The 13,937-nt window shown below is 30.9% G+C and overlaps 3 protein-coding genes across 3 annotated transcripts; 2 read left to right on the top strand and 1 right to left on the bottom strand.

Moving 5' to 3' along the window:
* Window positions 1-446: 446 nt before the first annotated feature.
* LOC119608898 (pre-rRNA-processing protein TSR1 homolog) lies at window positions 447-3,626 on the top strand. Its single transcript, XM_037963475.1, has 7 exons — window positions 447-724; window positions 786-865; window positions 932-1,451; window positions 1,510-2,362; window positions 2,502-2,625; window positions 2,690-2,956; window positions 3,019-3,626. Exons 1-7 carry the CDS (start codon window positions 619-621, stop codon window positions 3,493-3,495), a joined length of 2,427 nt encoding a protein of 808 aa, XP_037819403.1. The 5' UTR covers window positions 447-618; the 3' UTR covers window positions 3,496-3,626.
* On the bottom strand, window positions 3,563-6,765 carry LOC119608899 (probable serine hydrolase). The gene is made up of 4 exons (XM_037963476.1): window positions 6,560-6,765; window positions 6,305-6,435; window positions 4,651-4,787; window positions 3,563-4,586 (listed from the first exon to the last, which is right to left on the bottom strand). The coding sequence occupies exons 3-4, from the start codon at window positions 4,771-4,773 to the stop codon at window positions 3,696-3,698; spliced, it is 1,014 nt and encodes a 337-aa protein (XP_037819404.1). The 5' UTR covers window positions 4,774-4,787; window positions 6,305-6,435; window positions 6,560-6,765; the 3' UTR covers window positions 3,563-3,695.
* A 3,072-nt stretch (window positions 6,766-9,837) lies between these two features.
* Window positions 9,838-13,360, top strand: LOC119608901 (calcium/calmodulin-dependent protein kinase type 1-like). The gene has a single exon (XM_037963477.1). It carries the CDS (start codon window positions 10,308-10,310, stop codon window positions 11,640-11,642), a length of 1,335 nt encoding a protein of 444 aa, XP_037819405.1. The 5' UTR covers window positions 9,838-10,307; the 3' UTR covers window positions 11,643-13,360.
* The last annotated feature ends 577 nt before the right edge of the window (window positions 13,361-13,937 follow it).

Here is a 13,937-nt window from a genome sequence, read left to right on the forward strand (position 1 = left end):
TTTTTTATAAAATATGCATTGTTTTGACAACAAACAGTGAAGTTTTCTGTTGTTTTGTATGGCAACACTGCGAAGTTTAATCTTGTACTCAAAAACATCAAACATAAGATTAAATTTATTTTTAGATTAACTAATCTGATTATTAATTGGCATTTGATTACCATCTCAAAAACCCGCTCTAAAATAACAAAAAAAAAACATTTAATTTATAAATACAACTAATCATAAACAAATATTAATGAATTTTTTATTTATCGAAACATATTTTAAATATTAATTTATTTGCCTACTAGCAAACTATTCAAATTTACTTAAAAACTCCACAAATATTTTCAAAAATAACGGTATTAACTCTATCAAACAAAATAAACTATAGCAGAAGCACCCTGTCTCATTTAATTTGTTTTCTTGACAATTGTCTCACACTATTTTTCTTTGTTTTCATTCTGTGACATTTGTAAACACACTCACACATCTCTGTTGCGTGTGCTTGTTCTTCTTAAATAAAATTTGAAAACGAAAACACATGTGCTTCCATAATTCTAAAAGAAAAATTTTGAAAAAGTCTAATAAAATACAATTAAATATATAGAAAATTGTTGAAAAGTGTAAGGAATTATGGCGGATCATGTATTTCATCGGCCTGGGCCGTTAAAACAGGCCAACAAGTCCCATAAAACGGGCAGACATCGTTCCAAAGGCGCCATTGATATTGCCCTCAAAGGTAAGTTCATTATAGTTTATTGAAATTGGGAATTTTTATAAAAATTTAAATGAAATTTCAGGCAAGGTATCGAATACGACCATCAGTCATAAACACAAGCAAGTCCAGCGTAAGGAACAGAGACGCAATCAAATGAATCAGGTATGTTGTGCTAATTAGAAGCCATTCCACGCAAATGGTTAAAATTGCGATTAATTTATTTTGCAGCTGCGTAAAAACAAACGTGAGGAAGCTTTGGCTGTGAAGCGTCAATTGGGTGGTCAAAACACCGCTCCCTTTTTGGTGTGCATATTGCCCATGCACTTGCAGGTCGATCCCCGTTCCGCCCTTAGTATTTTAGAAAATTGTGATGAGGAAGCTGTTGTGGAACGCACTGCCTCCGGTGTGACTTATATTAATTTGCCACGTTTCAAGCAAAGATTTGCCTTTGTTATACCTCCCGTGGGTAGAGGCAATGAGTTGGCCATATTGGATTATTTAAAAGTATGTGATACTACTTTAATGTTAACCTCGGCCGCTATGGGCGAAGATGAAGTTTTCGATAAGTGGGGACATCGTATTTACAATATGATCTCGGCTCAAACTATACCAACACCAGTGGTAGCCTTAATGGATTTGGAATCCCTTAATCCTAAACGTCGTTCAGCTGCTAAAGCGGCAGCTCAGAAATTCATTTCTAAATTGCTGCCTAAAGAGAAAATAATGCAATTGGATACAAATCCAGAAGGTAAGGTAAACAAATTTTAAAAAATCGAAAAGTTTTCTAAAATTTAATGTATTTTTAGGTTTAAATGTGTTGAGACGTATTGGTGGTCAAAAGAAAAACATTGTTTACAATCGCAATAATCGTCCCCATCTATTTGGTGATCATGTGGAATTTATACCCAATCCCAACCCTGCCGAAGATGAAGGCTTGCTAAAAGTTACCGGCTTTTTGCGTGGTACTCCTTTAGATGTAAATGGTTTAGTGCATATTGCTGGTTTGGGTGATTTCCAAATGTCGCAAATTGATGCTCCTCAGGATCCCTATAAACTAGATAAATCACGTAATCAAGAAATGTTACCCGAAGTACGTGTAGTGGCTAAGGCTGATCCCAATAAACAAACCTCTCTACAAACCGAGAATATACCAGATCCCATGGATGCTGAACAGACTTGGCCAACGGAAGAAGAAATTGCCCAATCTCAATTGGAAACCAAGAAAATGAAATTGATTAAACGTGTCCCTAAGGGTTACAGTGCTTACCAGGCTGCCTGGATTCCCGACATAGAAACAGTAGAGGCTGATGATGATGACAATGAAGATGAGGATATGGATGACGATGATGAGGAGGATGATGATGAAGACGAAGATAATGATGAAGATGAATTCATGTCGTGTGAAAACAAATCATTTGATGGTGAATTTGAAAAACCTGAATCCGACACGGAGGAATATGTTGACACCGCCTCTGTATCAGATGCTGCTATAAATGATGAAAAATATGATTTACAAATGGACTTCCATGAAGAACGTGAAACTATGAAAAAACTTAAGGAGGCTCGTATTGATGAAATGTGGCCCGATGAAATCGATACACCTTTAGATGTACCAGCTCGTACAAGATTCCAAAAGTTTAGAGGATTGGAGTCATTCAGGTATGTTTTGTTAAAATGTATAAATATAAAAATGACCTCCTGAAGAAGCTTTTAATTGCCCTAAAAATTCGGTTACAAAATGTTATTAGATTGGTGATAAATAGTTGTTACTAACTTTTTCTATCTTTTAAACTTTTAGAACATCTCCTTGGGATCCCAAAGAAAATTTACCCAGTGATTATGCACGCATTTATCAATTTCAAAATTTCGATCGTACCAAACGACGTATCATCAATGAAGCCAAAGAGATCGATGGCGCAGTAGTAAGTTTAACTAACAATTATAATCGCAATAAAAATAAAGTTAATTTCTTTTTATAACTTACAGCCTGGATGGTATATTACCATTCATGTGGCCAATGTGCCAGCCAGCAAATGGACTGCTTTCAAATCGGCTCAACAAACTGATAATGTTATAGTTTATGGCATATTGCCACACGAGCATCAAATGTCCGTCATGAATGTGGTGCTGAAACGTATGCCCGATTCGGAAATGCCCATTAAATCAAAAGAAAGACTTATTATACAATGCGGCTATAGAAGATTTGTGGTGAATCCCATATTCAGTCAGCATACCAACGGTGATAAACACAAGGTAAAGAGGTAGACTTAGGAAAGCTCAAATCATGTAACTAATTAAATATCCTTTGTTTCTAGTTTGAACGTTACTTCAGACCTCACACCACTGTCTGTGCTACATTTTATGCTCCCATACAATTTCCTCCTGCCCCTGTGCTGGCTTTTAAGACAAATCCTGATTCCACCCTAGCTATGGTAGCCAGAGGTTGTTTGCTTTCTTGCAATCCAGATCGTATTATTTTGAAACGTGTAGTTTTGAGTGGTCATCCCATGCGTATTAATCGTAAATCGGCCACCATACGTTACATGTTCTTCAACAAAGAGGATGTTGATTACTTTAAACCCGTCAAACTACGCACCAAGTGTGGTCGTTTAGGTCACATTAAGGAATCTTTGGGTACTCATGGTCACATGAAGTGTTACTTTGATGGTCAATTACGTTCTTATGACACAGTCTTTATGTATCTCTTCAAGCGTGTCTATCCCAAATGGACATATGATGATTGTTTAATAACCTGTGAAGATGATAGGGCTGTGGAGGCCATGCAGGAATAAATGAATTCTTATAAATAGTGCTTTATATATATATATATATAAAATACCGCAAATTCTCTAATTTTCGGTCAATGTATAAATTAAATAACATTTTTATTATTGTTAATAAAAACTAAAAAAACGAAAAAAAACTAAAACTTATACTATTAACATTAAAACAAGTACAATAATATCCTTGTTGTCCAGTCTCATGTTATTGCTTACAACTTATATTTGTGTAAAAATGAATTAATAATTTTCGCTACTTTCTCTGGTTCGTTGAGGTGAACGTGGTGTGTACCATCTACTTCATGGTACTCGAATTTAGGATTTTGTTTTAAAATGCTTAAAACCTCATCATAATATTCCTTTTTCTCGTAGTAGGGTCCCTGTAGAGCCTTAATAAACAAATGTGGACATTTGATACGTTTGGCCATTTGCACGGGAACATCTTGGGAAAATGCATAAAATAGGGAGGTTTTCAGGCGGCTGTCACGCGAGAAATAGTATTTGTGAGGTTCATGTTGTGAAGGTTTTGTATTACGTTGCAACAAATATTTACAGGTCTCCAAATCCACTGATTTTTCACTACCCATATGCAAACGCTCCACCAGTTGATCCCATTCATAACAAGGAGGCTCAGTTTTATCGCGTATTCTGCGCTCCACCTTCAAACTAGCCTCAATACGTTCGGCATAATTGTCGATAATTTTGTTGGCTGAACGAGTTATAGGCTTTAACACATCCAAACCAATTAACATGTCCACTTTATCGGGTAGTAAGGCGGTGAAAACAAATGAATTAATAGAACTCATCGAATGACCCATTAATGAGATCTTATCCCATTTAAATTCTTCCATTATGCGTCTTATCAAAGTGACATAATCCAACGAATGATAATGCATGCCCATGGGTAGCCAAGAGGAGAGGCCATGACCCGGCATATCTAAAGCTAGAAATGACATATTTGAAGGCAAGAAAGGAGCCAAAGTATCAAAGGTGCCAGCATTATCTTGCCAACCATGAAGACCCACAAGAGGACGTTCATGTTTGGGACCATACCATTTTCCCGCTATATGTCCCCAGGGTACGGGTATTTGAATTTCTTCAAACTGCAAAAGAAAATGGGAACTTATATTACAAATTATTTGTTACACTTTATTTATTAAAACTTACATGTTTTGTTTGAAATTGTTTAATTTTATTCTCAGCTTTTGTGGCAGAAAACGAACTGTTTCTTATTTGATGATTAAGATTCTTAACCAAGCGTAAGAGATGTGTTCTATTGTGGCTAGACATACTGTTTCGAGAGTCTGGAAGCAAATGTAAATAAACCTTAAGTTACAATAGACTTTATTTAAAAAAATTTCTTGAAAATTCTTAGAAATAATTTTCAATATTTATATTTATGGATTCTTACGAGAATGAATGAATGACTCAATTCGTTAATAATTAAGATAGAACGCTTCAACGGTGGCTTTCTTTATTTAAAGATTAATTAAGAATGTTTATCATAACCCACCACAGAACAGAAAAACGTGTAACCAATGTTAGGGGAATACCCTTATACGTAATCATGATTATTTGTACTAGAGTAAACATTTTTATATTGGAATTTTGAGAAATATTTCTGAGGAAAATTATCATTGCATGAATATACATATATGTATGTCCTTACCTACGATAAGAAGATATTTGAGAAGTAAAAGATGAAACAATAGTTTCTATAGCAAAATATAAAAGGAAGAAAGTAGTCAGAATCAGACGAAGAAAGTAATACCTATTATAGAGGATCTGAAACTTAATTGTATCCTCCAACAGAATGAACGACAAATTGCTCTGATAAATCCTAATTCTACTACTTCCTAGACATTTTCCCTGAGACCATGTAATCTAGGACAATAGCAATTTAAATGCTCAAATGTGTATAGCTGATTCGCGTTGCCAGAAGAAGTCCGGTATAGTCATATCCAAAATGCTAAGCCCCTACAGAATCCTTAGACAACATCTATCCAGTCCAATACCTTTGCCTCAAGCTTAGGAAATAATGCCGTTGATATCCTTTTATCCAATTTACTTCTCCATGACTGGTTATTTTGCAGATTCTTTAATAGAAGCAAACGGGTGGTTTGACATTCATGTCCCTTCCATTTAAGTACTTTGGTTGCCTTTTCATCAAGGCTTGGCCATAAGGCCTTTGATATCCTACAATCCAATTTTCTACTCCATAACTGATTATGGAATCTATCAAATATCATTCCTTAATAGTGGCAAACTGGTGATTTAACTTTATAGCACTATCATTTAGGTCAAGGTTCTTACCTTGCCTTTCAATTGTTTGATTGGAGCTTTCACCGGTATAGGGACAATACTAGTTTGGACCTAAATAAGGTTTTATGAGAATGTTAAATAGCTAGAGGAGAAAAGTGGTAAATTCCACGATAAATTGATAAGAGATAAGAAAAATCTTATCTATTCTCTATCTTCCTTCGATATTTGATTCTTTATAGATTAATCTGCCATTATGTAAAAAATAAATTTCTCCCAACGTCCGAAGCACACATTTCATTTCAGGAAGGAAAAATAATGAAAAAAAAACAAACATTATTTAATATACATATGAAGAAGAAATAGAGTCATAAACGTTCCGGCTAATATATTTTGCCATGTGAGTTGTTTTTTATGAATTCTATAATAACGCGTTATCAGTAAACAAATAAAAATTTTTAATTTGCAAATCAGCAGACACCCAACAATGATTTGTTATCAGATTTGTGTCCCTCAGAAGCGTTAATCAATCAATTTACAGCATAGATATATTGATACTTACATTTGTAGTTTAATAACTCGAACTAAATTAATTTTTTATAGCTAAGATATCACTCAATAATATTCAATGGATTACACTTCAACTGTTTTCCAATAAAAACAATTTGTTTTGCACACTGTCTCGTCTAGTATCTGGGAAAAGATTGCACAATTATGAAATTTCAATATTTGACGTCACCAATGTGTCAGCAATAGTAGCGTTGTCTGCAATACTTGTTTTTTAGAACTACAACAATAAAATTATTTCTGAAGAAACCTTGACAATGACTCGTTGTTTTTATTATTAAATCATTTGCTGGACTTTGAACTTTTTTCTATTTATTAATTTCACTTAAATTTAAAACATGTTACTTTGGTTAACGAAGTGTAAATGAAAATACGCGTTATATCTAAGAAATAGCACTGTCAATTCGTCAGAACGTTCATTGAAATTATTAGAAACTGATGTGAAAATAAAAATTAAAAGAAACCAAAATCTGTTGTCATAAAAAATGTTATGTAAAATTAACATCACGGGAGAGTAATATTTCGAAGCAAGTGAAAGAGAGAAGAAAAAGAAATTATAAAACAGAGTTGCCAAGTTTTAAAATATAGCGATTTTTTTTCAAAAAGAAATCGGTCATGCGAAAATGGCAAATATACTATTAGAAAAACGTTAAAAATTTCAGATATTTACCAAAAACTAGTTATGTCTATATTAGACAAATATTTATCACAGCACGTAACAAAACGTCGGCAGAACAATTGTCATTTTTTGTTTATGTATGCATAGGGGAAACAAAATGCTGATTTTATCACGACAACTCACAGATAATTTTACTAAAATTACACTATATTTTATAAAATAATTAAAATTGAAAACAAATTATGTAAATAAACACTAATTTCACAGAAAGTGATGTTAAAAACTATTTTAATTGCACAAAAACAAAATTCTATTCAAATTTTACAATAAAATGGCGTTTGTAATCAAGAGAATGTTGTCTCAACAATTGTTCTGACAACTTTGTCATGAAAAAATTAGACATGTGCTATGCACATTTTTATTTTTTTAGTTTATTAAATGCTACATTTTCAACATAATTCCTTGAAAATCAAAGATTAATCTTCAACCGTTTTAATTTATAAATAATATGAAAGCTTTATTTTCCATTGAATTAATACGCATGAAAATTATTTTTTATGGATATGAATTTAATTAAAATTAAAAATTGTTATTTAAATTTAAAATGCATAAACGTTCATTCAATCTATTTCATTTTGAATTGTTTAGGATTTTTAATTTAATTCAATAGAATGAATTTAAATAAAAATTTCTCTTTGGATCCAAAAAAAATCTGGGGTCTTAAGAAAATGTTCTTCAAAAGGCATTGCTTAATCGACTCTACTATCTATGAGGATCCACTTTATAGAGTCTGAAAATTAAGCGGTCAAAAATGCTATCAGGAACAATAATCGTAAATGATGCTCTATTACGAGCATTGATCTTAATTAAAGATTTAGACATCATTATACAATTCCATGCCCATATTACTCTTAATATGGTAATCAACATAATTTACGGTTGTATCAAGAGCAAAACGGGTTGCAAATATAGTCTTCTAGAAGGAATGGTTTTCAGAGGCTTATGTTTGTTGTAACATTAGACGAAGTTGACGGGAAAGGAGTTATTTCAGGAGTATGGGTATTTGTAATAGGGGTAACTATAACAGATTTAAGAGGAAAAACCAACAAATAAGCTGGAGCGATGTTTGAGTTTTGATCAAGGACAACATTCGCATAAGTTACGGTATTCAATGTAGGATATGGAGTAACAGTATTTTTTTAGGTGGAACCGGAGTTATTATTTAGAAGAAAAAAATTGTTGCTGCAATAATCAAATTCGTATTGCGGAAATCTTGTCTTAATAAATATTTTTTTTCTTTTTCCAAACACTAAATAGTATACAAAATATATTTTTGTGTATTTCCTATTAGACCACTAAAACTTCTGATTAGAAAAGACGTTTTTTTTAAATATGTATATAAACAGTTGCTATGATTCGCAAAAAGTTCAAATAATACGAATATTTACAACTGTTCTTAATAATTATGAGTTGGCAATACAGAACTGCTCAAAGTGTCTTGTATTTGATAAATACCGCTTAATGTGTGCTAAAAATCGCGAATTATTATTTATTTAAAATTATACGTTTACATTTTATCATTGTTTTATACAACGTTCACACTGTCATGTTTTTAAAGTGATTTAGAAAATAACCCAATAAATTTAAACACAACAGTTTATATATTAAATTATCGTAATATTTAGCTTTGAAATGTTTTCCCATGAAATGAGATGTTTTTAAACATGAAAAATGTATGAAGTGTTTTTGAAAAAAATTATGTTCAAAAAACAGGAAAGTGTGAACGTAGTATTATACCTCATTTACACATACACGAAATCTAGTAGATTTCATTTAAAATCCTTTTGCAAATCTAAACCGTTTACACTTACTCTTCTTGACATTTAGGAAGATTTCATTTTTTTTCTAATATTTCTGGAAAAAGTGTGTGATATAAAAAATAAGAAGGAAAAATGGGAAATTTATTCAAATTTTATTTATAATAAAAAATAGATATTTGAATATAACATTACCTTTTATTTTAGATTAACTTTTCATTCACGTTTTTCAATTTATAAAAATTTTGTCGACATTTAAATTTTTTTTGTTTATTTTGTTTGCTCTTTTTTCTTGTGTAGCGTCGTATTTTTTAGTATTATTTAGGGAAAAACAGAGTTGCATCACTAAAAACTATTAGATTTTGAGTAGATTTTAACGAAATCTAGTTACGAAATAGATTTTGTTTTGTATGGGAAATCTAGTTAAAATCAACTAGATTTGGCTTGAAATCTCATAAGTACTAGATTTCGTGTATGTGTAAATGGGGTATTATTTTTAATATCATTTAATTGAAACTTTTTCCTTATAGTATATAATATTGTGTAAAATAAAATCTTATACATATTTTTACATCACCAATTTTATAGCGAATTATAAATATCATTGAGATTTTTAGCAAAATTGTGAACGTATCTCAAGAAATATATTTTTTACGGAAAACAACAAAAAGTTTTCAATAAAAAACTGTTATAATTTCAATTTTCTACAGAGAAAATTTAATAGAAACTATTTTCTATATAACACACTGTTATTGATACCTATATAACAAGCGCTATTTTCTTATGAAAAATTTCCACTGTTTAAATTTACGCGACATTTACTTTTTATATCAAGCCGCCGACCAAAAGTTGCAGAAACGCCGCTTTTGGCTCAGCTTTTACAAAGTGTATTAATAAAGCGATGACAGAACTGGTTGTATGACAAACATCTACAAAAAACACAGGCAACTTGTTTTTGTTACTCACTATCGAACTGTCAAAATGAGCCTGTTGTTTTTGTTTTAAGCCAACAATCTGTCACAATTTTGCTGATGTTTTTGTTATTTTTACGCTAAAAAACTAAGCAGCTGGGCTATGACTCCACTCTGTTAATACACTTTGCATCAGTGTTTATTTGCCTTTATTGAGTATATGCTGCGCGGATGAGAGATTTACCGTTTTTTCTGTGTGTGTGACGTACGAAAAAAAGGAAAATTTTACAGAGAAAAAAAGTTAATTTTTTGCAATTAGAAAAATTTTATTATTCCAATTAGAGGAAAATTTATTGGAATTATAGAAAATTAACGAAATAAGTGTGTAATATGAAATAAATGTAAGCAAAAGCGAATGAAATAAACGAACGGAATTGCATTAAAAACGTTAATACAAAGCAATATACAAAAAATAAAATGTTAGAGATTTTTAAGTGAATTTTAAAAGAAAAAAAAAAGAAACAAGCAAGAACATCTGAAGAGAACAAAAACGAAAGAAAGCAACACTTCCCCATCATCCTCTTAGAAAAAAGGAAAGAGGATTCCGAAGGAATTTTGTTACAAGCAGAATAAGTGCAAAAGTGTAGCGATATGCCGTTATTTGGCAAAAAGGATTCGGCCAAGAAAAGTAAGGCCAAGGAAATTAAGGAATTAAACAAAACCATACCAATAGAGGATAAGTACAATTTACATGGCCTACTGGGTACAGGGGCATTTTCTGAGGTACGCTTGGCGGAGAGCAAAGACGAACCTGGCAAACACTATGCGGTAAAAATAATCGATAAAAAAGCGCTGAAGGGCAAAGAGGAATCGTTAGAAAATGAAATACGTGTGTTGAGAAGATTCAGTGCCAATCATCAGAATGATAATGCCGCTGCAACAGATTCCACTGGTAACAACAGATTAACACACCCAAATATAGTGCAACTATATGAAACGTATGAAGATAAATCAAAAATCTATCTGGTCATGGAACTAGTGACCGGAGGTGAACTATTCGATCGTATTGTGGAAAAGGGTTCCTATACCGAAAAGGATGCCTCAGACTTGATACGACAAATCCTCGAAGCCGTCGACTATATGCACGAGCAGGGAGTGGTGCACAGAGACTTGAAGCCGGAAAATTTACTTTTCTACAGTCCCGACGATGATAGCAAGATTATGATAAGTGATTTTGGTCTCTCGAAAATGGAGGATTCCGGTATAATGGCCACAGCCTGTGGCACACCCGGCTACGTGGCCCCCGAAGTGCTGGCCCAAAAGCCTTACGGCAAAGCAGTGGATATTTGGAGTATAGGTGTCATCTCGTACATTCTCCTCTGCGGCTATCCGCCATTTTACGATGAGAATGATGCCAATCTATTTGCCCAAATCTTAAAGGGCGAATTTGAATTCGATTCACCCTACTGGGATGAAATCAGTGATTCGGCTAAGGATTTCATACGACACTTAATGTGTGTTAATGTTGAGAAACGTTTCAACTGCAAACAAGCGCTAGCACACCCTTGGATCTCAGGCAATGCAGCCGGCAATAAAAATATTCACGCCACGGTTTCAGAACAACTCAAAAAGAATTTCGCCAAATCCCGTTGGAAGCAGGCCTACTTGGCCGCCACCGTTATACGACAAATGCAACGTTTGGCCATGGGCGAGGGTAGTAAAAGTAATTTGTTAAAGGACTCAAAAAACAACACTAGCAGTTCACAAACAACCACCGAAGGTGATTCAACAACTAGTGCGAGTGCTGCTGGTGGAGCAGGAGGTGGAGGAGAAAGTAGTGGTAGTGCTAAGCAAACGATTAATGAAAATACGACGTCGCCATCATCATCATCGAATGCTGCTGAGTTTCAAAGTCAAAGAATCTCATCGCCTAGTTCTGCGGCCGCTGCATCTTGCCTAAATGGTAGTGATCAGAGGAACAAATAAATAGTGGTAAATGGTTTTTAAAATGAACTAGATTAAACTAACCCAAAAAAATAATTTCGATATGAACCAAAAAAAAAGTGATGCAAAAGAAACAAAAAACAAATTAGGAAAATCAAATCGAATTATTTTTTTCTTTTTTCATAAATTGAATACTGCACATTAACAAAAAATTAAAAAAAAATAATAATAATTATAATTATATAGTCGCATTAAGGGCTTTCAAAACGTAAAAAATCAGAGTTAAAGATTGTTTTTAATTTTAATTAATTTTATTGCTTAAATTCTTTAAATAATTACTTAAGATTAATACTTTTTATTGTGTATTTTTTAAATTTAAAGTTGTTATTTTTGGAAAATTGTTTTGCCCCGAAGATGTTAAAACTTTTGTTGTTTTTACTATTAGAAAATTTCTAATTATTCTGAAATTATGTATTACTTTTCCTAAGGGTAAATCTGTGCTGTTTTAAATTACAGTGTTAAGTGCGAAACAAAATTCTTAAAATTTCTTTTTGTCCAGTTGAATACATGACCATCTAAGAGACTGACAGCCTTTCTGATATCTTTCTTATATTATCAAAATTGAAAATTGTTACTTTGAAGCAAAAATTACTTAAATGGTCAACTTCTAATACTAGAAGTTCTTTTTAAAAGGGTCTGATTGATGTTATTTAGTTTTTGTTTCGAAGACTTTGAAAAACAGTTTCAATTTTGAACAAAAATCTTATTTCCTTTTAAAAAAATTTGATTTTTTGTTATTTTTATTAAATATTTGAAATGATTCCGTAAACTCATTAGGTAAAGTACAAAGCACTATTTTATATAAATATTATTTACGTTTTTTTTGGGTAATTTTCATATAACATTTAAACAAGAGTGTTTTGATTTCATTCTGATTAAAACAAGTTTTCTAATATCAATTCAAAGTTTGAACTTTAAAAGCAATAAATGATGAATGTTAATATGCTAACAAATAGCTAGCTATCGCAGTTTTTATAATACTTTATAAACAATAAATATGACTTTGATGTCATATTTGTTTTGTTTCATTAAAGTTCAAAACAATGTTTTCGTCTATTTGTTGATAATTCCTATTAACTCGCAAATCGAAAATCTTCTACGACAAAATAACAACTTTACTAGCTCATTTTATATTATTTATCGATATTTTAAAAATTTTTTTTTTTAAACGAATTTATTTTTTTATACATATTTTATATTTATAACAATTTTATTATCTAAAGCTTTGCTCATTCCCAACTTTCTACTTAGTTTGCCAGTCAACTTAAATGTCTTAATTATTAAGAAAAATCGTTTAAAAATCCATTAATATTTACAGCAAAAGTCATAAAATGAATATGAATTATACACAATTTTTTTTCTTATCACCAAGTTTAAGTGTGATCGTGCAAATTTTTCTAATATATAATAATAACTAAACAATATTTATATTGTAGGTATTTTTTTAATAATTTATTATTCAAACGAATTTATATTATTACTACTATTTTATGTATTAGCTTAATACCATTGATCTTTAACCCTGATTTTCTATGAAAAACATTTTTAACTATTTGCAAATTAAAACAAAAAAAAAAAAACAAGTATAACAAACAAAAAAAAAGTTATATAAAAACGTGTAACAGAAAAAAATAATTAAAGAGAGCAGACAGACGCATATTTAATCCATGACGAAAAGAATTATTAACAATTAAACAAAACAAAATATACAAAATAAAATACTGCACCTGCTTGTACTCTTACATATTTAATAATATAACAACAACAACCTATAATTATCTTTTTCTTACATATATTTATATATATTAAAAAAAATTAAAAATAACAACAACATATGTTTGTAACAAAAAAAGTAACAATTATACATTAATTAATAACAAAATATATACATACAAAGATTTAAAATAAAAAGAAATTACAACAACTTAAGCTCTCTTAAATATATTAACAAAAAATTTAAAAATTACAAGAAAATATTACTAAAAAAAACAAAATTATACTTACATATACATATATACACAGTTATATTATATACTACTTACATTTACATAATAAATACATAACTAAATACTTAATGAAAATCTTAAAAAAGAAAACATTTTTTATAACTCTGCTTAAAGTAAAAAAAAAAACAATTAAAAGCCACTTTATATAAAAACAAAAATCTCATACTTATATTTAAATTTAAGCTATAAAATTATTATTTTTAATTCTTATATACTTTTTTTGTAAACCTAACTTAAATATTTAAAGAAAACAAAATAAAACATTCTCTTT

This window comes from Lucilia sericata, unplaced genomic scaffold (genome assembly GCF_015586225.1).
Source record: "Lucilia sericata isolate MDLA Ls3-8-SP2 unplaced genomic scaffold, ASM1558622v1 Contig000899F_arrow, whole genome shotgun sequence".
NCBI lineage: Eukaryota > Metazoa > Arthropoda > Insecta > Diptera > Calliphoridae > Lucilia > Lucilia sericata.